The 27186-nt window shown below is 45.4% G+C and overlaps 2 protein-coding genes across 4 annotated transcripts; one reads left to right on the forward strand and one right to left on the reverse strand.

Moving 5' to 3' along the window:
• Nucleotides 1–78: 78 nt before the first annotated feature.
• Nucleotides 79–13997, reverse strand: FAM161B (FAM161 centrosomal protein B). Of its 2 annotated transcripts, none has more exons than XM_038545235.1 (9): nt 13404–13997; nt 10752–11074; nt 9165–9715; nt 7367–7713; nt 6746–6873; nt 4731–4895; nt 4391–4490; nt 2100–2242; nt 79–1192 (listed from the first exon to the last, which is right to left on the reverse strand). In XM_038545235.1, the coding sequence occupies exons 1-9, from the start codon at nt 13455–13457 to the stop codon at nt 1054–1056; spliced, it is 1950 nt and encodes a 649-aa protein (XP_038401163.1). In that variant the 5' UTR covers nt 13458–13997; the 3' UTR covers nt 79–1053. The 2 variants fall into 2 exon arrangements, with proteins under 2 accessions (XP_038401163.1, XP_038401164.1); XM_038545236.1 differs by lacking the exon at nt 13404–13997 and adding an exon at nt 13187–13385.
• Nucleotides 13741–26525, forward strand: COQ6 (coenzyme Q6, monooxygenase). 2 transcript variants are annotated; one of them, XM_038545241.1, is made up of 12 exons: nt 13742–13965; nt 15211–15345; nt 16967–17025; nt 17487–17610; nt 20667–20797; nt 21445–21552; nt 21644–21706; nt 22084–22191; nt 24738–24940; nt 25018–25133; nt 25295–25461; nt 26414–26525. In XM_038545241.1, the coding sequence occupies exons 1-12, from the start codon at nt 13800–13802 to the stop codon at nt 26441–26443; spliced, it is 1410 nt and encodes a 469-aa protein (XP_038401169.1). In that variant the 5' UTR covers nt 13742–13799; the 3' UTR covers nt 26444–26525. The 2 variants fall into 2 exon arrangements, with proteins under 2 accessions (XP_038401170.1, XP_038401169.1); XM_038545242.1 differs by lacking the exon at nt 15211–15345 and having other exon boundaries at nt 13741–13965.
• Nucleotides 26526–27186: the final 661 nt, after the last annotated feature.

Here is a 27186-nt window from a genome sequence, read left to right on the forward strand (position 1 = left end):
CTGATAAGGAGTATCTGATTATCATTGGTGAGAAGAAAAATGTTCCAAAGATCACTTACTAATAGAAAATCGTGTCTGTCAAGAGAATTTTCACTTTTATTTAAAATGAACCTCATGGGGATATATACATACCATGCACACAGTGGCATATTCTGAGCAGATAACAGGAAAGAATTAACTGCTGTTTTAAATAAATACAGTTCTTAATTTGTTAATGACATGTAATAATCATCCTCTGTTATGTAGATTGAGTTCATATCAATTTCTTGTATTCTTAAAATTGCCAGTTTTTATTTCCTATAGGCTTACTTTTATACTAGAGCAGTGGTTCTTTTTTTTTTTGAGAGCAGTGGTTCTTAATTGGGAACATTTTTGCCTGACCCATGCTCCACATGTAGCAATATCTAGAGACATTTTTTGTTTGTCACAACTGGAGAGAAGGAATTACTGGCATCTAGTGAGTAGAAGCCAGGGATGCTGCTAAACATCCTACATCCATGTACAGGATAGCTCCCTCTGCTAGCACCCACACAGACTAATCTGGCCCAAAATGTCAATAGTACTGAGGCTGAGAAACCATGTACTAGAAGCTGCAAGCTTGTCATCCTGCAGGTGTTTTGTTACTCCCACACAGTATTTCTAAGTAATTTTTAAATTAGTTGCCAGTATGCAAATTTCTGGCTTCTGTTGAAAACTTGGTTGATCTGGCAATTCTGGGCCTGTGTTGTAGCAGAGACTCCAGTCTCTACTGCCCAAGTGATCCATTTGTTTCCTCATTAGCCCCTTGTAGGTATTTGGGCTTGTGTCCTTTTTTTAAAAGTAGGCACAAAGCTAGAATGCTTAACTCAGCTCTGATCCCTCTGTCCTGAGGTTTTCTACTTTGATTTACTTAAACCATTCCTTGTTTGTTATCTGCTTTTAACCCCCCTAGAACTTCTCTTTTTCCCCCTTCTCCAAGAGTAGCCATTGACTCAGAAGCCAAGTTTTGCCTGCCCTGACTCAACCCCGAGTCAGCTGGTTAATATTGAAAACAGTAATTTTAAGTGTTAATGATTAAGCAAGTGATTTGAAATTATTTAGCAACTCATAAGACAGCTCTTCCAGTTCTTTCTTGGGGCTTGTAGGCTGTTGTAGAGATTCTTCTAAATCCTGCTGTAGATTTCTGGTGCTGAGTTTTGTAGTTTCATGGGTGCTACAGAATAAATTAAAGCATTATGAAATAAAATGTTTTTAATTAAAGCATTATGTAAGGCTTAAGGATGGTTTCAACATTTTCATTATTTTATATGTGTGTAAAGGGAAATTTCTAGGTGGAAAACTGGGATAGGAATTAAGAGAGGGACCATTAGGATTTAAGAAATAAAACAAAGTTGAGAATAATGGTGATAACTATGCTTTTCTCACCTTTACTTACATACCAGTGGAGGGGTGGTGCTATGAGTTAACTTTTTAAAAGAGTGCTAGATTTTAAAAACCATAGTGACCATGGCGGGGCGGGGGGGGGGGGGGGGGGAAGGCTTGGATTGTTTAGGAGTTTATAGCTTTTATTGTGGCTCTATAGAGATTTTTACCTTCAGTTTCCAAACAAAATAAAAAGTGCTAGAAAAATATTTTTATTTTATAGTAAATAAAAATACACATTGGGGCGCCTGGGTGGGTCAGTCAGTTAAGTATCTGACTATTAACCTTAGCTTGTGTCTCGGTCTCAGGGTCATGAGTTCAAGCCCCCCATTGGTTCCATGCTGGGTGTGGAGCCTACTTAAAAAAAATACATATGCATACACACATGCATGCGTGCACACACAAGTTTGTTTTTCAAAAGTGAAGTGGAAATATTCTTGACTGATGGCTCTAGAACTAGAATTAGAAAAATGATCAGTTTCAAATTGAAGGAATCTAAATATACAATGGTTAAATTTTATTCACAATTGCACTATTCTACCAATTTAAATGTGTTGGAAATCTCTGGATTAGTATTCTATAAATACAAAATTGTGATCTCAAAATATATGAGTGGCTGTCCTAAAGGTCCCTCCCAGTGGCATTACTAGGGATGGCAATTTGAGAGCTCCAGGATAACAAGGAGCATCTGAGATTACCTGGGACAGTCATGGACTTCTGATTGCTGCTTCCATTGTACATCCTGGGTGTCCTGACCCTTGTTCTTCACAAAGTCTTCATCCAGCCCAGCCTGCTTCAGGGTGTCTCGATACCGTTGTTCTGCTGCTTTCCTGGCAAGGTCCTGTGGAATGGAAATTAATCTGCTGTAGCTGTCTTGTGAATTACCAGGTAATTTTAAATCACTTGCTTAATCTGTAAATGTCTAAATTTGCCTCCTGCCCCAACCTCCCATTAGTGATGGGCACAGTTGTGCATGAAAATTTCTTAGAGCCTTTTTCAAAGCCTTAAAGTACATAGGTACTACCTGAAAATCTTGTTATTAATGTAATTCCCATTTGGTAGGTCTCAGATAAGGCTCACAAAGCTGTATATCAAACACTCCAGGAGATGCCAACTATTGATTTGGGAGCCACACCTTTGAGAAGGAAGGATTTAGATTTTTGGAAGACCAAGTAAGACTCAGATGAAAAAAAAATGGACTTAAAAACATTTTAAGATTTAAAAACAACCAGGAATGCCTGGGTGGTGCAGTTGGTTAAACATCCAACTCTGGGTTTTTGGCTCAGGTAGTGATCTAAGGGTCCTGGGACTGAGCCCTGAGTCTGGCACTGCATTTGGTGCATAGTCTGCTTGAGATTCTCTCCCTCCCACTGTCCCTCCTGCTTGTGCTCGCTCACTCTCTAAAATAAATACATCTTTAAAAAAAAAAAAAAAAAAGATTTAAACGGAACTATCATCAAGAACACTAAATTAGGGCAGCCCGGGTGGCTCAGCGGTTTAGCGCCACCTTCAGTCCAGGGCGTGATCCTGGAGACCCGGGATTGAGTCCCACGTCGGGCTCCCTGCATGGAGCCTACTTCTCCCTCTGCCTGTGTCTCTGCCTCTCTCTCTTTGTCTCTCATGAGTAAATAAATAAAATCTTAAAAAAAAAGAACACTAAAATATAACAGGAAATAAACTGCACTAGAACACTCTTAACAGAATAGATGGTCTGAATGTGGGCCAGAAAAAGTTATTTTTTTTTTGTTTGTTTTAAGCAAAATCACATAGAACACTGTATTTTTCCTAAAGTGGTCAAAGATCTGTTGAAATCTGAGAGTGAGCTTTGCTTGAAAAAACTAACATGAAGAAGAAAGGTCATTGTGAGATTTTGAATAATGCAAGTTGCTAACTAAATCCAAGACTGTGCGGTGCGTGCACATGTGTGTGAATGTGTGTGTGGTGTGGTATGTATGGGGGTGGGGAGGAGTGGACTCTTCCCAAATACCTAAATAACACACTGGCTGTAAAATGGAGATAATGTTTAGCAGTTGGAATCAGGTCACTAGGAAACGCCAACTTTTGTCTGAAACTGGAGAAAAGAGGGATCTACAGAGCCTGATACCACTCAGAAACTAGCGATGGTGGCCTTTCTAAGGCTGTTCAGATAGCTCCACAGCTTCTTTAGGGAAAGGATATCTCAACTGGGTCCAACTTCCCTAAATGCCTAGAGAACCTCTTAAAATGATTCTTCCATCCTGAAAGCCACTTAATCTGAAAAGGGCTTTCTGGGGTACTTGTGAGCATCCCAATGTCTGGAGGCCCATAAACTTGCCACAGTTCTAGCAATTGATCCCAACTCCCTACTTTCTAGCTGCTTTGACTTATTTCTGCAAAATCCCTCTAGAAAAGTTCCCTCTAGGAAGGCAAGGAATGTCCGGGGTACCAGCACGGCTGATGATGAGAAATGATGTTAATGAGTTCAAGATCTCACTACCACAGCCAAACTGTTGCTGTGCATGTGGGATCTCACCCTCCCGTGATTAACACTGAGCGCTAGACTGCAGTGGACACTCCAGGAGCTGAAATACTTACAGATGTGTCCAGTCTGGGACGAAATCAGTCCAAGCAATGTTCACCACTGCACTACTTAATTGGGGGAGAAATGGTGGTTAATAAAATAGGTGCAATTTAGAATCTTTCTGAGCCTCAAGGAAATGTTTACTACCCAGGTATTAAACCGTTGCATCGGGATCCCTGGGTGGCGCAGCGGTTTGGCGCCTGCCTTTGGCCCAGGGCGTGATCCTGGAGACCCGGGATCGAATCCCACGTCAGGCTCCCGGTGCATGGAGCCTGCTTCTCCCTCTGCCTGTGTCTCTGCACCTCTCTCTCTCTCTCTCTGTGACTATCATAAATAAATAAAAATTAAAAAAAAACAAAAAAAAAACCGTTGCATCATTTCTAAGAGCCCTTTCATCCTGAAAGAAAATGAATGATGGTTTAGTTTTACCTTGGTAACTTGTTCAAAGAGATAGGGCCTTGTTTGTATTCTCTTCTTCATTTCTTCCAATTCTTTCTTATACTCTTTTGCTCTTTTACGGTCATTGTTCCTGGAATTAACAAGATTTTTAGAATGAATTCTGTCTTTTTCCAATCTGGAATACCCTTCACTCCCAATTAGGCATAGTAATTCCCAAGGACATTGTAAATTCCCAACTGTGCCTAGCAAAACCCTTGATTGTGTGCAATTACAGGAGTCTTACTCTAATAACTCCATTTTGCCATTTTTTAATGCCAGTGATCTGTTGGATCCCCAAATAGGCACCCTTTGACATATGGAGGACACTGACCGATTCTCTTTCAGCTTTGCTTTGAACACCTCCTCCAGGCTTTTATGGGGATCCATGGCTTTTGCACGCAAGGTCACAGATTTAGACATGGCTTGACACTTCTTTTTGTGCATCTCTAACCACTGAGTACTCTCATCTGCTTTGTCCTTTTTTTCAAGTGAACTTCTAAAGAGAGGAGGCAAAAAACATACAGATGACCGACTGACTTGACTATATTTAAAAGCAACCGTGGTAACCTCTCTGGAAAGTGAAATGGTGTTTTCTATGAAGGGGTGATTAACCATAGTGACATTTCGGAAAGAATAGGATTCAGAGATTGGCAGATGAAGCTTGGAAGATGTTCACCACTGCACTACTTAATTGGGGGAGATGGACACAGTGATTTTCTGCTCTAGGAAAAGTTCATTAATTGAACTGAAAAACCATAGAAATTAAAATATCCTTACACTCAGCTGTCTAGCCTGAGAACAAAATGATATTTAGAGCTACCATTTGCTCAGCTACTTACTCTGAACCAAGAGCAGAAAGGAATCAAGTGCTTTATATCCATTATCTTCATAACTGCTCTATGAGGTAAGAACTGTAAGCCGCTCTTTTTGTAGGCAATGAGATCGAGATTCAGAGAGGGTAAGCCACTTACTCAAAGCTACCCAGCATGCCAGTGGAAAAGCCAAGATTAGAACCGGATGTCCTGACTCCCAAGCATCTGCCCTTGACCACCATGCTGTGAACGGTGAGCTGGAAGGTACCTTTGGGAATGCAAATCTGCATTTTCACAGAGAACTGAAAATAGGCCTCTTTCCAGGCACAATTTGGGGCTAACTTACATTTAGTTTGGGTATCATTTGACAAAGTACTATGGAGAGGTCAAAAGAAAAAACAGTCAAGACTTTTGCATTTGGATATTTATATTAAAATGAACAGATCAGGAAGGAATGCATGAAGGTTGAGTCTATTATATCAAACTCCCCGTTGTTGAGAAGCAGATTTGGACATCCCCCGGAGGGGGGCCAGCTTCTGGCTCATCAGGCCCACCTTACTGGGACCTCAGGATACTGATGCATTCAGCCTTCATTTAGTAGCTCTAAGAAATTTGAGGAAGAAGGGAGTATCTCTTGGATTCTAAATACATTTCTGCATCTCTGCTGTAGGTCCTAAAGGGCCAAGGAGGTCTCCCGTGTACTCCTCTGTGGGCCCCACAGGAAAGCACTAAGATGCCAGGCCTCTCCCAGAGCTCAGCTGCCTGTTATTACCATGACCTTTCCTGCTGACTTCAGCTCAGAGGTCAAGTGGAGGAATCTTGCTGGGGTGCTGGCTTGACGAGAATACTGTGACAGAGTCAGTCAGTTAAAGAATTAAAAAGTAAGGAGCCTCCTGCTTCTCAGCTGACTTCTGATAGTTCCCCAAGGTGATCTCAGAGGATCTCAAATCTGTGCCGGGGACGAAGATGCCTTCTTTTTGTGACTGGGTCAGCTACCTGCCATCATGCGTCTCTGAATTCCTGTTCTTGATGGCTTCCTCTTTCATCTGTGGGTCCTCACCCATGTTGTCCTCTCTGGAACCTTCTTTCTTTCCAGCCTTTGGCTAATTCCTCATTCTCCAGAGACCTATTAAAGAGACCCCTGCCCCAGGCTGTCCAGTACCCCCAAGGTTCCCTGTGTTCCCCCACCACTGTACTACTTGCAAAATACGGTAACTTCTTTGCTTTTCTGCACTTCACACTTGATATTAAACCGTAGGTTCCATAAGGTATCTCCAGCCTTAACACTGTGACTGGCATAGAGTAAGTTCCCCATGAATTATTTGCTGAGTGATGGCCAAATGTTCCCCAGCACTACGTGTGGAGGGTTGTATGTATTCTGTCCCGATCAGAGAGTTCCCTTCCACCCCTATAGGTCTGTCTGATAACAGGAGAGGGGGCCCAGAAGGATGATGGGTTTTAGCATCGAGGTCAAGATCCAAGCACCGACCACTGATCGTGATCCTGGGGCAAGAACTCAAGCCTGACCACTCACCTGACTGCAGATTCCCTCTTCCTGGTGGCATCTGTGATGTGCACTGGGAGAGTGTTGGCAGAGAGGGAAGCAAGGCCACTCAGAGACCGACTCCTTGGCAGGGGTGTGGCTGGTGGCTGTGGAGAGTCCTGGAAGAAATGAAGGCTGGTATTGATGGGACAACAGAGTGTGATTAGTTTCTATTATAACTAGGATTCAATTTCAGTGAAAGACTAGTCAGACCAAGAATCTTTTTTTTCCCCCTCGGATTATGGAAAGATTAATGAGTTCTCAAGTTTATTAGCAGGCCAAGAGTTGGATATGAATCCTGAAGTTTTAAAATCAGAAGAGACAGGCTCTTTAGAATTGATAGAGGGACATGAGCAATTGATCCCAACTCCCTACTTTCTAGCTGCTTTGACTTATTTCTGCAAAATCCCTCTAGAAAAGTTCCCTCTAGGAAGGCAAGGCAGGCAAGATTCTTATGGTCCTAAGTTTATAGGAATTGTGGAGTTCACAACTGAGCCAGTGTTTAAAAAAAAAGAAAATTAGAAAAATGTCATGAGAAATGCCTTCGGTTGAGACCTGGCCTGTATTCTGGGTCCCAGGCCCTGAGCCTCCTGCAGCTGCCTGGGCTCTCACCCTCCTCCCTCCGGACAGAGCGGTGTCACAGGGCCGCTGAGCTCGACGCAGGCTGCCGGTTCTCAGCAAGAAGGGCTTGTTGCATGTCACCTCTCTGGTGTCCCTTCTCTTGGCAGCCCTTCTCTGGAAGGCCTTGTAAAGGGCTTCGTAGTCAGGGACAGCGGGATTCACACGAGGCTGGAATCCAAAGTCAGTCTGCAGAAACCCGAGCTTTTCCTTCTGGGTTCGGGCAGCTGTGCGAAGCTGTGGGTCAGCCCGGCTGCCTGAGGAGGCGACCGGGGAGGAGGCCGTCTGGAGCATGTCTAGGGCTCTCATCTGGATGCGAATTTTCCTGAGGAGTTCAGCTTCTGTGGAGAAAAAGTCAGGGTGGTGACAGGTGAGAGGGGACCCCGCCTCATACCTAAAGGTTTGGAGAATGTTCCCTTTCACACACTAGCACTAGTGTGCTGGGCTGACTGACAGCTTTACAGGAATTCTGTGAACCAGGTGGCATCACATGGGAAGCTCTACCCTGGCCGGGAGAGGTAGGCCACGGAAAGTGGCAAACACTACAGATCTGCTTGCTTTTCCTTTTCTGGAGAGCTCGTTCACAAACACTGGCCGGGACACCGCTGCCAGGTGCCCACAGGCCGCGCCTCCTGAGCCTTTCTGCACTTCTCCTTCAGAGGCCGAGCTGGAGGGGCCCGCCCTGGGCCCAGGGAAGTCCCCACCAGCCACCCAGAGGCCCACACTGTTGCCTCGGTCATTCTTGCCTGCCTTCTCTGGCCCATCCCAAGTCCTGCGTCTCCTGCTCTTTATCGGTGCTCCTGTCTGGCCTCCCCTCAGCGTCCCTGCAGCTCATCTCTCCCCTGAAGTGTTGTCATAGTGTCCTAGAGATCAACATCCCTTCAGGCCTGTGCCTCCCCCCAGAACCACCTCCACAGCATCCGAGTGACCTTCCTGAGCTGCACGGCTGATCCTGAGCCACCCTATATAAAGCCCTTCCATAGCTCCCCGGTGCCCTTGCCATGAAGTCCAAATTTCCTCCCAGGGCCCACAAGCCCCCAGGTCTGGCCCGTGCCTGCCTCTCCCTCCCCATTCTCCCTTCTCTCCCATCCCCTATCCCTTGCATGTGTTCAGCTTCCTCTGACCTCCTGGCTGGGTTCACTTTCCTTCCCTCTCCCCTGAATTCAGCACAGCCCGTCCTGCAGGGTCAGTTTGGTGCCCACTTTCCCCGGGGACTGCTCCCACTTTCCCCTGCTCCCATTGCCTCACCGAGTCCAAAGTTAGGTCCCTCTGTTCTGTGCTCTGGATGAGAGGTAAGACTTTTGTCCTTGCAGACCACTCACCGCATTTGTCATTTTATTCTCTATTATATGTCCTCCTCCCATGTCTACAAACGCCATGCCTGTCTATCCCACGCAGAGTAAGTAGCGCCTGGGGCTTGGCACCATACTGATGAGTAAAGCCTGAGTCCTCTCACTGAACCACAGTTCTTGAAATGTGCATCCCCCCGCCCCCCCACCCCAGGAGGGACGGGTAGGAGCCTCCCTCAGGGACAGCTGGTGGCGGCACTGGCCTCAGCCGGTTCTTGGGTGTTGCAGGACACACCTGGGGAACTCTGTGCCCCCCTCACGCCCTGCTCCTGCCTGGGCTCCCCCTTGATCCCCCAGGGCCTGCCCTGAGCATGGCCTGGAGGCCACTCCACCTGAGCAATGAATCTTTCTCCAAGCTAGGCCGGCTGGAGCCTAAGTGCCCCCGCCGGCACCTCTAGGAAGCCCTGGGCAGGAAGCAGCAAAGTAAGGAAGGATGTCTTTACCCTGGAGCTTGTCCCCGAGGGCTGGCTCCAGAATGGACCTGGGGATCCTTCTGGTGGCCTTCTGCTTGGGGACCTGGGCCTTAGCTGTGGTGGCCACGTCCCCGTGTTTGTCAGCTTCCTTTCTCTGCTCCTCCCTCACGAGGAAGCTGAAGGGCTTCATGGAGGACAGCAGCAGCTCCTTCCTCTTCTGGATCCCTGCCTGCCTGCGGGCCTCGCTGCGCTCCATAACCTCCTGGTACAGGGGCAGGTGGACGTGTGCGGGCACAGGCTGTGCTCGGAACTGACGGTAGCACTCGGCCTCCTCCTGACCCTGCCTCTGGGCCCGCTTCCTCTCCTGCTCAAAGGAAGCAGGAGAGGCCAGCCACTGAGCCTTCTTCTGGGCCTCACGCAGTGTCATGCGGAATGGCCGAGGGACAGTGATGGACGATGCCCAGGAGCTGATGCTTCTGTGCTGCGAAGGAGGCCTGGCGCCTGAGGGTGGCTGGAGCTGACCCTTGGGGACGTCGGAGGGAAGGCTGCTCAGGGAGCTGCAGCGCCTTGCGGAACCACACCTGTGGGGAGAGCAATGAGAGGAAGGCAGGGCAGGCTCTGGAGGCCGGGTCCTCCTCCCGCTCCTCCCCAGTCCTCCCTCCCAGGCGGTGGCAGCTTCTCAGCCTCACTTCACCTTCACCTCACAGGCCTCTGAACCAGTGCCTCTCAACTCGGCCTCCCTCCTTTCTGTCAGGCCATCTAGTGGGCCAGCCCGTGAGAAAGCCTATTCTCAGAATTGATTCAAGAATTGCCACTTTACTTGGGACACCTGGGTAGCTCAGCAGTTGAGCGCCTGATCCAGGAATGCAGGACTCCATCCTGGGACCCTGGGATTATGCCCTCAGCCAAAGGCAGATGCTCAACTGCTGTGCCACCCAGGCGTCCCTAAAGATTTTATTTTATTTTATTATTATTATTTTTTTAGATTTTATTTTTTTAAGTAATCTCCACACCCAGCGTGGGGCTTGAACTCACAGCCCCGAGATCAAGAGTCGCACGCTCTACCAGCTGACCCAGCCAGGTGCCCTGCATTCTAATATTTTCATATGGGAGAGAGAACAGTGCATGGGTGCAGAGCAGGGCTTTAGAATTGGACCCAGGTTCAAATCTTGCTCCGAACAATTACCAGCCGTGTGACCTTTAGCACAGTTTGCTTGGAACCTCGATTTCCTTATATGGAGAATGGCAAAAATAATCTACTTATTGGGAAGAGAAAATAATATTAAATATTTTATAAATACAGCCTATATGCATACAGCAGGGCTTGGCTAGGGTAAGAATGGCCTCCCCATTCTCGGAGAGGGAGTGAGGAGTGAGAAAGGCATCCCTTTAATCAATTCCAGGGCTTCCAGTCACCGAGGGTTACTCAAAGTGAATAGTACTGCTGGGTAGGAATCAGAACATGGTTGGCTCTGAAGGCTGATTCTGAGCTGTAACCTAGGTAAGGGACAACCAGCAGAAGTGATCTCTGCTTTACTGAGGACGATGAGGCCCAGAGTCACGACATGACCTGGCCAGAGTTCTGCACGAAGCAGCCGTTGACCCGCAGGACCTTACCTCGGAGATGGTGGGGAGTGAACCTGTGGCTTCCCCCTGCCTTTGTCTTGGAAGAAACCCTCCAGGTCCTCATCATCTTCGGAGAAGTTCTCACCACTGTCTGGGTCAGATGGATACAGAGATTCCAATAGGCACCACCTGCCCCTCTGCTTCAGTGCCTTCAGGGTCTCAGAAAAGCTCCCAGTTGAGTCAGAAGAATCAGAAACTGTCTCCTCCTCTGGGCTGAGGAAGTCATCAAGTTTGCCCGCCCTAGGCAAAACCAGCCCATCCCCAGACAGCTCCTCATCTGTCTCCGTGTCTGAGGAAGATTTGGGGGGAAATGCCTAAAATGAAATAGAATAGACTGTGGATCAGCTATAATTTCAAAATTACTCAAAATGTAACTGTTAATTTCACTTTGAATAAATCTCTGTATATTAGGGACCAGGAAGGAAGAAAAATAAGATGTGTTCCTTGCTTTAAAGAAATTTCACAAATTCGTATGTGAGGTGTGCTTGGTTGAAGGGCAGGAAAGGGAAACCGCTAATGTTGGTTCCCTACCTCATGTGCAGTGAGCGTTTACACAATACCCACTCTGCATCATTCATTCTGCCCCCTGCACTCCCAGAATCCCACCCATGACTTTGGTCACACTCTAGGCCTTGCCCTATTTGAGTTTTACCTACTTGTTGCCAGTCTTCTTTTTCGTTTTTCCTATCTACACCTGTGCTTTCCTCATAGTCTACCTACTATCCACCTTGTCACTAGGAGTGAATAACTAACTGGACAATGTGCTCTAGCTGAAAGGACAATGTCGTAGAAGGTGGGTCTAAATACTCCATTTGTTTAGGAAATATGTATTTGGTGCCCAATATGTACTGGACATTAGGCTGAGAACAAGTCAAACAAGGCCCCTAGTCATGAAGCTTACGTTTTAGGGAGAGGGAGACAGGCAATATAAAATGATAGTAAATTCAGGGATCCCTGGGTGGCGCAGCGGTTTGGCACCTGCCTTTGGCCCAGGGCGCGATCCTGGAGACCCGGGATCGAATCCCACATCGGGCTCCTGGTGCATGGAGCCTGCTTCTCCCTCTGCCTGTGTCTCTGCCTCTCTCTCTTTCTCTCTGTGTGACTATCATAAATAAATAAAAATTAAAAAAAAATTTTTTTTTAAATGATAGTAAATTCAGCGAAAGCTATATATAAATTGTGAGATTATACAGTGATGGAGTGGTTTGGGGAAGCTTTTTTGTAGATAAAACCCATCAGATAAAGGAATGGATCTATAATCAGAGTTGGGCTTATTAATTCGTTGGAGAACACCATGAAAAATTATAGGGAACTTGCGGGTTGGGGCCGTGAGGGTGGGGACTTTCAGTAGGGGGGTGATGGAGGGGCTTTTTCTAGGGTTGGCTTGTCCTGAATGATTCTGAGGAGGAGAGTGGATCCTCCTGGATGGATGCTGTCATGAAGAGGGCACATTCACAGTTTAGTAAGTGAGTGATTGAGCAGTTTTTATTCAAAAGGTAACCAGAACAAAGTGGGGCTGGGTAACTAACTGATAGATAAGCATCACCATTTAGAAGGGGGCTTAGTCTCTTGGCAGGTATGCCGTGGCCCTGTGCGAAACATTGTTTTCTGCTGATCTGGCTTTTGGCCTTATCTGTGTCTATTACAGTCTGAATTGTACTTTCTCAGTCTGGGCTGATTTTTACTTTCTCACTGTGGAGGAGTTTTGGACTGACACCTGATTAATGAGAGGGGGCCAGCCTCTCTAAGATCGGGGGTAAGAGGGTCCTGGGTTCAAGGAAAAGCTAATGCAAAGGCCTTGATGCAGGAACAAACTTGGCTCTTGGAGAGGTAGAAGGAGGGCCAGTGTGGCTGGGGACAGCGGTATGAGATATCCTTAGAGAAGCAGGTGTGGGGCCAGGATTGGCCTGGAGAAGATGACTGGTTGCATCTGGAAATCAGGGGTAGGCCGCTACAGGCCTCCAGGTGACACTGGGCGATGGTTCTACTGGGTTCTCTAAGGTCCAGCTCTAATACTGAAAAGAACACTGGATTCTGAATCAAAGATACAGCCCAGCCCCTGCTCTGCTAGTGAGGAGCCTGTGATCTTAGGAGATTTTTTAAAAAATGACTTTATTGAGAGATAATTTGGACACCATACAATTCATACAATTCACTTACTGAAAGAGTACAATTCAGTGGGTTTTAGTATATTCACAGAGCTATGCAATCATCACCGCCATCAATCTTAGAGCATTTTAATCGCCCCCAAAGAAAGCCTTCACCAGTTAGCAGCGCCTCCCCATTTTGCCCAGTCCTTCCAACCTTCCCTCCCCGCCAGCCCGAAGCAACCACCAGTCGACTTTCTGTTATGGATTCTGCGGCAGGTTTCTTAATCTCTCTGTGCCTCAGTTTTCCTTCTTACAAAATGGGGACACCAATCGTACTATCAGTCCTAGGGTGGTTGACAGCATAAGCGAACGCCGAGGCCCGCCGCTGCGGTTCTACGAAGGGCCCCACACGGACGCCGCCGATTTTGATCCCACGCCCCTCCGCGACACGCCCCTGCGTCAGTCTCCAAGGCAACGTCAAACAGTTTCCTCTCTTAAAGATTCCTTTCCGGGGCGCAGACCTAATTCCTCTCCTTCTCTTTTCTCTCCTCACCTGACGGCTCCACTGAGCGCCGCCGGAGGCTTCCACGGGCCTCCGGATGGTCATGTTCCTCGCGGGGCAGAGACGGAAACCGCGGGGACTGCGCCGTGCTACGCGCCGGCTACGGTGGCGGCACTAGCTACGCGTCGGGTTCCGCCCCTTCTTCCAGCCGTGGCCTCCGATTGGCTCCCAGGCGGACGCCTGAACCCGTCCCCCTTCTCAGGGCACCTCCCTCTAATCCTTCCCGCCCAAGTTAGCAAGGTCGTTTTCTGATTGGCTTACTTCCTGCGCGTTCTATTTCCGGCTCGGAGGCCGGGGCCGAAGCAGCCAGGGATTGGAGAGCTCTGCTCCGGAAGTGCCGGAAGAGGCGGGCTTAAAGGTGCGCCGAGTAGGTTGCGGGTCCGCACCATGGCGGCCCGGCTGGCTGTGAGCCGGTGGAGGGCTCCGCTTGCAGCTGCTGGGCCAGGCCCACTGCTCTCCTGCCGGAGGTGGTCGGGCGCCAGAGCAGACGCCGTGTACGATGTGGTGGTGTCGGGCGGGGGCCTGGTGGGCGCCGCCATGGCCTGTGCCTTGGGTAAGAGCATCTCCCGGCAGGCAGTGGCGGGGAGCGGGGCCGTGGGGGACCTGTGAGGACGCCGGGAGCCCTGAGCCCCTCGGGTCTTTCCCCCGCCCAGAGGAGCCCCAGGCGAGCGTTCGGTCCTTCCGGGTTCCGAAGGGTCAAAAGTGGGAGGGTCCTTAGGAGTCATCCTAAATCCCGCCCATTGTTCTTTAGGAATGGGCACAGTTGGAAGGAATCAGGCATTGTATCGGGCTAGGCGTTTTCTTCTTAAAAATAGCTTTTGAGCATACCATAAGGTTCACCCATTTAAGGCGTACAGTTTAATGGTTTTTGGTATGTTTACAGGTTGTACATCCATACCACCACCATAAACTTTTAGAACATTTTTATCAGCTTCTAAAAGAAACAGGAACAAATTAGCAGTCCCTGCCCATTTCCCCCCAGAGCTCCTCAGCCCTAGGCAACCACTCGTGAACTTTTTGTCTCTTTAGATTTGCTTTTTCCCCATTTCCATATACTTGGACTCTGCTTAATGTTTTAAAGGTTCATCCAAGTTCTAGCATGTGCCAGTACTTTTTACAAACTAATTCTTTATTTAATCTTGAGGCCACAATGAGTCTTGCTTATTAAATATTCCATTTTTCTGGGGATCCCTGGGTGGCGCAGCGGTTTAGCGCCTGCCTTTGGCCCAGGGCGCAGTCCTGGAGACCCGGGATCGAATCCCACATCGGGCTCCCGGTGCATGGAGCCTGCTTCTCCCTCTGCCTATGTCTCTGCCTCTCTCTCTCTGTGTGACTATCATAAATAAATAAAAATTAAAAAAAAAATATTCCATTTTTCTGCTGAACAGGATTTGTAATTTTAGTGACTTAATAGTTTAAAGATTAGAAATATCTGGGGTCTAAATATTTGATTCTTCCTTTCCAAAGGGAATTCTACTGGCTCATTGTGAGTTTTGCCATTATTTGCTTCTTTGTACATAGCAGGTTTTGGACAGTTAAGAGATACCTTATGGTCATGGGCAGAGCGGTTCACATGGCTGAAATGGTGGGATATGTTACTGCTTAGGATTTTGTGTGCTCTGTGAGAAGTTTCTATCCTAATGGCTAAAGAATTAATCTGTCACTTTTCTTGGAAATGAGAAAGGGAAGAAATTCTGATTTTTCCCAATATGATATAAAATGTTGAATTTTTTTTAATTTTTATTTATTTATTTATTTATTTATTTATTTATTTATTTATTTATTTATTTATTTTTAGGATACAATATTCACTTTCATGACAAGAAAATCCTGTTGCTAGAAGCAGGTCCAAAGAAAGTATGGGAGAAGTTGCCAGAAACTTACAGCAACAGAGTCAGTTCCATTTCCCCTGGCTCTGCAACCCTTCTCAGTAGTGAGTAGATCTTTCATAGAACCAGACTCTTGTCTCTCTTGGCTTTCAGTGTGTCCCATCGGGCAGTCCTAGAGCATCTGCTGAGGAGGGGCCTGAGGATGGGGAGGAGGGGTTGGTAATCTAGTGCATCCTTGAAGATGAGGACCCCTGACACGATTAAATTGTCATCTTCCAGTCTGAGGAAGACCTCCTTGGGACATGCGGGCTCATCATGCAGACTTCGTTTGTGATGTTGGGTCATTATGAATTGATGGAATTGAAACTATATGAACTAATTATGGCCATTCACTTCTAGTAGGAGCACCCTCTTTATTCCCAGAGTCAGCCCTCTTGGACCTAGGGAGTTCACATGCCAAATGCTTTTGGAGTGTAGATCAATGTGTGCATATGGAACCCATTAGAAAACTGTCTTTAGGTCTCTGCCAAATGTTATTCCCCCAGGCTATCCTTTTTTTTTCCCCCAGGCTATCCTATCCAGAACTACCCTGTCAAAAATTAGACTCTTCCATCATTCTTTAGCCCCTTATACTGCTCTTTCTTTCTTTCTTTCTCTCTCTCTCTCTCTCTCTCTCTCTCTTTCTCTCTTTCTTTCTTTCAAGATTTTATTTATTCATAAGAGACACACGCAGAGAGAGAGAGGCAGATACAAGCAGGCTCCTCACAGGGAGCCCGACGTGGGACTCGATCCCAGGTGTCCAGGATCAGGCCCTGGGCCAAAGGTGTCGCTAAACTGCTGAGCCACCCAGACTGCCCTATTTTTCTTTATAACACTTACTACTACCTGACAATGTATTCTGTATTCATTTTTTTACTATCTCTCCCAGAATTTTAGGTGGAGATAGGCTGGAACTTTGTTTGGTTCCATACTTTATGATCAGTACCTAGAACTGTCTGATACATAGTAGGTGTGCGATAAATATGACCGCACTGAATCTGTTTAGTGCTATGGGGTTTTAAAAAGAGTTAAAAGACTACCTTTTTTTCTTTTTAAAGATTTTATTTTTAAGTACTCTCTACACCCCTTGTGGGGCTCAAACTCATGACCCCAAGACCACAGTTGCTATACCCTTCCAACTGAGCCAGTCAGGCACCCCCCCCTAAAAATATTTTTTTTTTTTTTTTTTCCAAAAATAGTTTTTATCCAGAGCGTCTATAACTTCTATAGGATGATGAAAAATAATAACGGGTTTGGTTTCCTTTTTTATTTTCCCTAACTTTAATGTGATTTGGTTTAAATATTTGTGAGAAGGGGCAGAGAGAATCTCAAGCAGATTCCCCACTGAGCACAGAGCCCAACACCAGGCTTGATCTCACAACCCTGAGATCACAACCTGAGCTGAAACCCAAGAATTGGATGCTTAACTGTGTGACCCAGGCAACCCCAGATTTGGCTTTTTGATTATGAAAGCTGCGTCTTTTTTCATGCTATATAACCTGAATCAGGGAACAGAGTAGCTTAACCCCTAGCATTAAACAGGATGAAATGGAGAGCATGTTTCTGTCATTGGAGAACACTGAAAACAATGTCTTACTTCAAAGATTGGGAGAGAAAAGGAAAGCCCAGGAGAGATGCGGTCCCGTGAGGCTGCTCTGGCCTATATGTAGATCCTTTCTTTTGTAGGTTTTGGTGCCTGGGACCACATCTGCAACATGAGATACAGAGCCTTTCGGCGAATGCAGGTGCCTCCTTTTCACTTTTGGCAAGATGTCTTGGTCATTCATATTGTCCATGTCTTGGAATCCATATTTTCTGTGGGAAAGTGGGAAGTTCCCAGTCTAAGGAAGTGGGGGGAAGCATTCTTTTTTTTTTTTTCAGATTTTGTTCATGAGAGACACAGAGAGAGAAGTAGAGACATAGGCAGAGGGAGAAACAGGCTCCCTGCAGGGAGCCTGATGCAGGACTCGATCCCAGGACCCGAGGTCACATCCTGGGCTGAAGGCAGACACTCAACTGCTGAGCCCGGTGGGGGGGGTGGGGCTCATTCTCAAGAGAATTTTCTCCACACCTTCTATCTCCTACCAAAGGAACTGACACTGTGAATTAGGTTTCTCTCACTTGGGGAGCAGTACTGTGTTTGATTGGAGCAATACATTTTCTCTTCCTTGGGTTGTGATACAGACTTGGCCCTTTTTGTTTCCAGGTGTGGGATGCCTGCTCAGAGGCTCTGATAATGTTCGATAAGGATAATCTGGATGACATGGGTTACATAGTGGAGAATGATGTCATAATGCGTGCTCTCACTAAGCAGCTGGAGGCGGCATCAGGTGAGGCACCCACTTCTTACACTTTCCTTTTACTCTGGAGGGTGAAGTGCTTTGGAATTTTTCTAGGACTTACTGAAAAACAGAATCCCTTTTACAGAGACTGAATATCCCCATAAAAAAACCCTCTGATGGATATCTTAGGTTTTTTTTTTTCTAAGTTTTATTCAGATATAATTTTTTAAAAGATTTTATTTATTCATGAGAGACACAGAAAGAGAGAAGCAGAGACATAGAGAAAGAAGCAGGCTCCACGCAGGGATCCCAATGTGAGACTCAATCCTCGGACTCCAGGATCACGACCTGAGCCAAAGGCAGACACTTAACTGCTGAGCCATCCAGGCGTCCCCAGATATAATTTATATTCCATAAAATTCAGCCATTTTAAGTGTACAATTCAGTGATTTTTTAACGTACTTAGCTCTGCCACTGTCACAATATCATTTTAGAACATTTCTGTCACCTCAAAAAGAAATCTCATGTCCATTTACAGCCATTCCCCATTCCTACCCCAACCCCTGGCACCACTGATCTATTTTGAGTCTCTTAGGATTTGCCTGTTCTGCACATTTCATACAGATCGAATCACATATAATCTTTTGTATCTACTTCTCTCACTGAATATATCTTTGAGATTCATTCATGTTGCAGCCTGTTATTAGTAATCCATTGTTGTTGTTGTTTTTTTTTTTAAAGATTTTATTTACTTATTCATGAGAGACAGAGAGAGAGGCAGAGACAAAGGCAGAGGGAGAAGCAGGCTAAACACAGGGAGCCCGATGTGGGACTCGATCCTGGGTCTGCAGGATCAGGCCCTGGACTGAAGGCGGCGCTAAACCGCTGAGCCACCTGGGCTGCCCTAATCCATTCTTTTTTTATTGCCAAATAGTATGGATTTGTGTGGATACCCTACATTTTGTTTACCCATTCATTCGTTGATGGACATTTGGATTGTCCCCCACTTTTTGGCGATTGTGAATAATGCTGTGAACACCTGTGTACATATTTTTGTGGGGAAATAAGGTTTCTTTTCTTCTGAGTGGATAGTTAAGGAGTAACTTGCTGGGTTCTATATTCTATGTTTAACATTTTTAGAAACTGAATTTTTTCAAAGAGGTTACACCATTTCACTTTCTCTCCAATAATATATAAGGGTTCCAATTTCTCCATATCTTTGCCAACATTTATTTTTCCTTTTCCTTTTTTTTTTTAATATTTTATTTATTTATTCATGAGAGACAGAGAGAGGCAGAGGGAGAAGCCGGCTCCATGCCGGAAGCCTGATGTGGGACTCGATTCCAGGACTCCAAGATCACACCCTGAGCCAAAGGCAGATGTTCAACCACTGAGCCACCCGGGCGTCCCTCCTTTTCATTTTTTATTGAAGCCATCCTAGTGACTGAAATGGTATCTCATGGTATTTGATTGTATTTCCCTTCTTTTCCTGTGCTTATTGGCCATTTGGGGAAATGACTATTCAGAATCTTTTGCCCATTTAAAAACTAAATCATCTTTTTCTTTTTGAGTTCGAAGAGTTCTTTTTTCTGAATATTAATTCCTTTTCAGATATATGATTTGCAAATATCTGAGGGTTCTAGTGAGAGAAAAATTGGAAGGAATTTAAATGCCTTCTGATACGGGATAGTAATTTATCCATGTAATGAACTTATGTGCAACTTTTTTTTTCCTCAAAGATCTTATTTTTTTAAAGTAATCTCTATATCCAGTGTGGGGCCCAAACTTATAACCCTGAGATCAGGAGTCCCGTGCTCTACCGACTGGGCCAGCCAAACACCCCAATTATGTGCACCTTTTTTTTTTTTTTTTTTTTTTTAAGATTTTATGTATATCATGAGAGACAGAGAGAGAGGGAGGCAGAGACACAGGCAGAGGGAGAAGCAGGCTCCATTGCAGGAAGCCTGACATGGGACTGGATCCCAGGTCTCCAGGATCACGCCCTGGGCTGAAGGCAGACGCTAAACTGCTGAGCCACCCAGGGATCCCTTATGTGCAACTTTTAAAGATAATGTAGCCACTTAGAAACATGTCCCATAACACATTGGGGAAAAAAACATGCGTCGTATCTTACGTGTGCACATACATCTATACGCATAGGAAATATCTGCAAAGCTGTATGGAAAAGCTTCAACAGTTGCCTCTGAAGGGTGATTGATATGATAAAGGGTGATTTTTCCATCCCTTTTAAATCTTTGTTGTTTAGACTTTATAGGCATATTGTTGTTGTATTTTTTTTTTGGCATATCATTTTAATGATCAGAAAAGTAAAATGATTTCCAGTGGCAATAAAAATCTTATGGGGGATCCCTGGGTGGCGCAGCGGTTTGGCGCCTGCCTTTGGCCCAGGGCGCGATCCTGGAGACCCGGGATCGAATCCCACGTCGGGTTCCCGGTGCATGGAGCCTGCTTCTCCCTCTGCCTATGTCTCTGCCTCTCTCTCTCTCTCTGTGACTATCATAAATAAATAAAAATTAAAAAAAAAAAAAATCTTATGGGATTCCCACCCTATTGATTCTGAATGCACGTGGAGTCACCTAGGCACAGAGTGAAACTAGAAGAGCAGGAGTGTGGAGATGAGAAGAATCCCTGGTGCAGGCTGGTAATTCAGTGAGAGCTGAATTTTTTTTTTTAATTTTTTAAAATTTATTTATGATAGTCAGAGAGAGAGAGAGAGAGAGGCAGAGACACAGGCAGAGGGAGAAGCAGGCTCCATGCACCGGGAGCCTGACGTGGGATTCGATCCCGGGTCTCCAGGATCGCGCCCTGGGCCAAAGGCAGGCGCTAAACCGCTGCGCCACCCAGGGATCCCCTGAAATTTTTTTTTTTGACACTGACTCATCCCTGTAGCTCTGTCATGTATCAGCTCTCAGACTATAGCATTAATTATAGTAGTTATTTTTTAGATCTTACTTTCCTTGTTTAGGAGTAAATGATAAGAGACCGCTGTCCTGAGAGCTCACTTTAGATTTAGTTATGGCTTTTTCCTCAGCCTGTGTGGGCTGCCTTTCTAATGTTTTGTTTTCTCTCTTCTGACCTCCTAGACCGTGTGACGGTTCTCTACAGGAGCAAAGCAGTCGGCTATACCTGGCCTTATCCATTTACCATGGCAGACTCCAGCCCTTGGGTTCATATTACCCTAGGTGATGGCAGCACCCTCCAGACTAAATTGTTGGTAGTTGAAAATTCTTATTTTGCCAGGGGTCTTGCATATCCATAGCTTATCCTAGACTCTAGGGCCTTTTAGTTTTAGATCTAAGCTATAATTTTTGGCAAAGCTTTTGGTTATAAGGATGAGTACCCATTTAGGCCAACTCTGGTTATGGTGGTCTTGTAAATCCCATATAGGAAGCAACCTCCTGGACCACCTTAGGTGTTAAAATAAAAGAAACTTGGCCTGTTGGGGACAGGAACAGAAGTTGAGGTTTTTCTTTTCCTCATAGGAGTCCTGTAGTCACTTTGTCTCCTTGCATTTCTCACATCTCTTTCTCTGCTCACCACCTTCCCCTTTTACGTGGCAGCCATTCATAACTTTCCATCAGGACTCTTCAGCCCCAGTACCTGCCTTATTAATTTCTAGTTCAGATGTCAGTAGATTTGGCCAAGTTAACCTATGGCTGGCCCCTTTAGCTGACATTGGGGTCACCTATGTGAGGCTACCCCTTCCAAGAGCTGCGAGTGAAGTGGCTATGATATAAAGTTGCCTGCCACAGATGAGCTTGTGAACAATTGGAACTAGAGAAAACTAACGAAGGCAGAGAAAAACTGGAACAGTTCCATGTATTAAGTTATAAGACTTAACAGACTCTTGTTTCCATGCAGGTTGGTGCAGATGGTCACAACTCAGGAGTGCGGCAGGCTGCTGGGATTCAGAATGTCAGCTGGAACTATGATCAGTCTGCAGTTGTGGCCACTCTGCATTTATCGGAGGTAAGATCCTGAGCCCACCATCTGGGGACCATGCTCGTGTTCAGTGGGTACTGAGTTCTTTTCATGAGAACTCTTCCTTTCTCTATTGTAGGCCACAGAAAACAATGTAGCTTGGCAGAGATTTCTTCCCTCTGGGCCCATTGCTCTGCTCCCGGTAAGAAGTCCTTCTGGCTAAACATGTCCAGACTTCTTCTTTTTAGAGCTTCACTTCCTCTCAACGTTTTTCTGGTTTCTAGGGAATATGCCCAGGCTAATTTTGTTTTCCCTTAATTCTTTGTGCTTGAGAGCTCCCAAGAACAGAAGCCTTGCCCTTAGTACTGATATTTTGTTCTGGGGTTTTTTTGAGATTTATTTCAGAGAGAGTGTGCAAGTGGAGGGAGGGGCAGAGGGAGAGAATCTCAAGCAGACTTCCTGCTGAGCATGAAGCCCCATGTGGGGCTTGATCTCATGATCCTGAGATCATGACCCGAGCTGAAATCTTAACTGACTCTGCCACCTGGGTGCCCCAGTATTGATGTTCTTTTGACACAGCTCTCAGACACTTTGAGTTCCTTGGTTTGGTCCACATCCCATGAACATGCAGCAGAGCTCGTCAGCATGGATGAAGAAAAGTTTGTGGATGCCATTAACTCTGCCTTTGTGAGTATGAACTTGTCTAGCTGATTATGTGTTGTAGGGTAGATACAGATAGGTGGTTTTGATGAAGGAAAAAGGAATAACAGATCAGCTGCCCCTTTCTAACTATAGGACTTGGTCTGGGTTACATGGAGGGAAGGGCATTCAGGGAAATGCAGACAATGGAAATGAATAATTTCTGTGCTTGTTTGAGGGTTTGTGGGCTGCTGTTTTGCTGACTGAAACAGCTGCCTGGGCAGTAGTTAGCATTGACTTTTTTTTTTGAAGCTATTAATACCTGGCTAATTTTGAATAGCTATACTAGGTTCGAAGTACCTGAACCTTTGAAGCCTGATTCATTAAAAATGTTCTGAGAGGAGCTGAGCACGTTTTAGCAGGGAGCTTAAGAGAAAGTTCTATAGATAGACATGAGTTCAGTACTGGTTCTTCCTGTTAATCTCCTAGAAAATGGAAGTCTATCACAAGCCTCTCCAGGTTTAATAATAATAAAAGTTTAAAGACTTTTAAAATGACAGAATTGGGCAGCCCCGTGGCGCAGCGGTTTAGCGCCGCCTGCAGCCCGGGGTGTGATCCTGGAGACCCAGGATCGAGTCCCACATCGGGCTTCCTGCATGGAGCCTGCTTCTCCCTCTGCCTGTGTCTCTGCCTCTATCACGCTCTCTCTGAATGAATAAATAAATAAATCTTTAAAAAAATAAAAAATAAAAAATAAAATAAAAGGACAGAATTGATATAAGACGTTTGGAGCATACCTAGTACATTATAGGTGGTCAAGAAATGGTAATGATTATTCTGGAATAGACACAGCCTTTAATAATATTGGCACCTGGGGATCCCTGGGTGGCTCAGCGGTTTAGTGCCTGCCTTCAGCCCAGAGCATGATCCCGGGGTCCTGGGATTGATCTTAAAATCTTAAAAAATATATATATATATATTGGCACCAGTAATTTTGTTTTTTTGTTTTTTTTGGTTTTTTTTTGGTTTTTTTGCACCAGTAATTTTGGAACTTAAACACTACATTTCTCTAAGTTCACTAGTAGTAAATCAGTAACATTTACTGAGTTTATGGTTTGCCATATACAGGTGAAAAGTTTTACCTGTTTGTATATAATGCAAACCATTGAGGAGGGTACTGTTATCATACTTGTTTAGAGTTCTGTTACTTGCTCAAGGTGATAGAGCTAGTGGTATAGCCAGGTTTGGAAGTGAGGCTGACCCTTGAGCCTGTGGTGGTTTTTGTTTTAAAGATTTTATTTATTTATTCATGAAAGAGAGAGAGAGAGGCAGAGACACAGGCAGAGGGAGAAGCAGGCTCCATGCAGGGAGCCCGATGCGGGACTCCATCCCAGGTTTCCAGGATCACACCCTGGGCCAAAGGCAGCGCTAAACCGCTGAGCCACCCGGGCTGCCCTGTTTTTGTTTTTTAAAAGAATAAATGAATTTATTTATTTATTTGATTTTGTTTTAATTTATGAGAGACACAGAGAGAGGGAGAGGCAGAGACACAGGCAGAGGGAGAAGTAGGCTCCATGCAAGGAGCCCGACGTGGGACTTGATCCCGGATCTCCAGGATCACGTCCTGGGATGAAGGCAGTGCTAAACTGCTGAGCCACCGGAGCTGCCCAGATTTTATTTATTTGAGAGAGAGCATATGAGCAGGAGAGGGAGAAGCAGACTCCTTTGCTGAGCAGGGAGCCCAACGTGTGGCTCCATTCCAGGATCCTTGGATCATGACCTGAGCCGAAGGCAGATGGTTACCTGACTGAACCACTAGGTGCCCTGAGCCTGTGGTTTTAACCACCGAGCTCTACCACTTAATAGTGCCTACATGGTAGTTGAGGAACTTCGGCGTCACTGCTCTGGAGTAGCAGCAAGAGTAAAAGGAACCGTACACACTGAAGTGGCTTCCAGGGTAAATGGTGAATGCTGCACCTCTGGTCATTTAGCAGGTCTTCCTGCCACAGGCTTTTGCAGTACATTCATTTAGCAACGACTATATGTGCCTTCTGTGTAGAAGAGACTGGAGACCGACAAATGAGACCTAGACCTTGCTTTCAGGAAGCTCACAGTCAAGTGTGGGAGAAAGCTATTTAAACAATTGGTAAAAGCATTCATAGGATGTTCACGGAAGCACAGGGGAGGATTTGGAGGGAGGTTCATAGCTTCTGGATGCTCTGAGGGATTATCCTGGTGGATTAGAAGAACATTCTATGTAGAAGGGGGAGTGCCAGGGGTAAGAGGATGTGGTAGAATGAGCTACCCTGTGGCTGCCGTATGTTTTTTGAGGGGGTTAAGGTGAAGTGAAAGGCTTCAGAGGTAGGCAGGGGCAGTTCATGAATGGTTTGGCTTGATCCTAAAAGCTGTGGAGAAGGATAAGAAGTTGTGTTTTGCATTTATTTAACCACAGGCTTGTCACCTGTGGTTAGATCATTTTAGGCAGGTTAGGTACTATTAACACTTGGTTTTAGATATAAAATGGGTTTTCTTGCTGATTTAATTCCCTGTTATTCACTGATGACTTTTCACCATTTGTGGCTGATGCTACTCAGTGGAGTGATGCTAACCACACAGACTTCATCGACTCGGCTGGTGCCATGCTGCAATATGCTGTTGCTTTTCTGAAGCCTACTAAGGTCTCAGCTCGCCAGCTGCCACCAAGTGTAGCCAGAGTGGACGCCAAAAGCCGAGTGCTATTTCCACTTGGGTTAGGACATGCTGCTGAGTACGTCCGGCCACGGCTGGCACTCATTGGGTAAGATGACAGCAAAGCAAGGCTGCTCTTCTCACTCTGCTGCAGGAGGCCACACCTGAACTCTGCTTTCTTTTTAGGGATGCGGCCCACAGAGTCCACCCACTTGCAGGACAAGGTGTCAACATGGGCTTTGGGGATGTCTCCAGCTTAGTCCATCACCTCAGTGCTGCAGCCTTCAATGGGAAGGACTTAGGTAAGGATTCAGGTACCTCAGAGAAGTATCAGAGGTCATGAAGTTAGGGAAGGTTGGGACCCCAAAATGCCCCCTCTATAGCCAGATGTGGTAGACATAAATGTGTCTGGTTTGCTAGGAAACACCTTCACTATAAGAAATACCTTTCCTCTTTCCTCCAGGCTCTATGAGCCACCTCACAGGTTATGAAACAGATAGACAGCGTCACAACACTGCTCTTCTGGCTGCTACTGACCTACTAAAAAGGCTCTATTCCACCAGTGCCACTCCACTTGTGCTGCTCAGGACATGGGGCTTGCAGGCCACAAACGCAGTATCTCCACTCAAAGTAAGGTGCTCATGGTTCTCCCAAAAGTCTTGCTCACTGAGGATTGATTTTGCCAGTGACTCTTAATTTCTCTGAATTAATTTTCTTGGCTGTAAAATTATCTTTTTCTGAATACCTCCCCCACTGATTATGAGCAAAAAAGTCTTTGCTGGGCTTGTGGGTGCTACTAGAGTCCACATCTAAGGACTTAAAGTAGTGAGTAAGAACTTTTAAAGATAAAGATGCTTGGGAGGCTCAGTTGGTTAAGCGTCCAACTCTTGATTTTGGCTCAGGTCATGATCTTGGGGTCATGAGATCGAGCCTTGCATTGGGTGCTGCACTCAGTGCAGAGTCTGCTTGTCGTCCCCCTCCCACACACACCAAATAAATGAAATCCTGGAGGGAGGAAGGGGGATATGTTTTGGACTGCTTGGCCAGCTTCTTTCCTGAGAAACTTCCATTCAAAGACACTTTTTGAGGGACTCTTGAGCATCTATCTGGGACTTCTGCTAATAAGTTTTTGCTTTAATCACTTTGGATATTTTATTTTAAATAGGCTCCGCTCCCAGCATTGAGCCCAGTGTGGGGCTTGAACTCAGCCCTGAGATTAAGACCTAAGCTCAGGGATCCCTGGGTGGCGCAGCGGTTTGGCGCCTGCCTTTGGCCCAGGGCGCGATCCTGGAGACCCGGGATCGAATCCCACATCAGGCTCCCGGTGCATGGAGCCTGCTTCTCCCTCTGCCTATGTCTCTGCCTCTCTCTCTCTCTCTCTGTGACTATCATAAATAAATAAAAATAAAAAAAAAAAAAAAATTAAAAAAAAAAAAAAGACCTAAGCTCAGATCAAGAGTTGGATGCTTAACCAATTGAGCCAGTCAGGCACCCCCGGATATTTTATTTTAAAATGTTTTCTTCATTTACCCTTACACTTTACAGTGCAGAGTATCACTCACTTTATTTCATTTTTCTCCAGGAACAGATTATGGCCTTTGCAAGCAAATGAATGCTCCTCTTCTGAACATGATGTTGAAGAAAAATAAACATCTTTTATTTTCAAGATTTAATAAATTTACTTTACATTAGAATTCTCTAGTATCTTTTTCTATTCTGCTTAATGGGCCTGTGGAGCCCAAATAATGAGTGATAGATAATTTACTGTGAGGAGGGCAAATCAATCAAGCTAACAGAAAATCCCAAAGGAAGATTATTATGATTTGGTTGAAAAGACTTTTTATTTCTAAAGAAAAATTACTAAGGTGCTGTCTTGTTCATTTTTGGGAGAGGATTTACAGAAGATTTATAAAAGAAGATTTCTGAAGTTGCTATCAATGTGAAACAGACTGATATTTACATAGCATATTTTATGTGAACCTCATGGTAACCACAAGAGAAAAATATAGTAAATACACAAAAGAAAATGAGAAATGAATTTAAACATAACAGTAAAGAAAGCCATCAAACCACAAGGATAGAGAAGAACAGAACTACATAAACAGGCAGAAAACAACAAAATGGCAGTAAGTATATGCTTACCAATAATTAAATGGAAATGGACCAAATTTGTCAACCAAAACAGAGTGGATAAAAAACAACACACATCTACCTACTACTGTCTACAAGAGACACTTCAGAAGGACATACCCAGACTGAAATTGGAAGGGATAGAAAAAGATATTCCATAGAAATGAAAAGAAAGCTGGATTAGCTATACTCCAGTCAGACCTTAAAGACTAATAATTAAAGAAA

This window comes from Canis lupus, chromosome 8 (assembly GCF_011100685.1).
Source record: "Canis lupus familiaris isolate Mischka breed German Shepherd chromosome 8, alternate assembly UU_Cfam_GSD_1.0, whole genome shotgun sequence".
NCBI classification, from domain to species: Eukaryota; Metazoa; Chordata; class Mammalia; order Carnivora; family Canidae; genus Canis; species Canis lupus.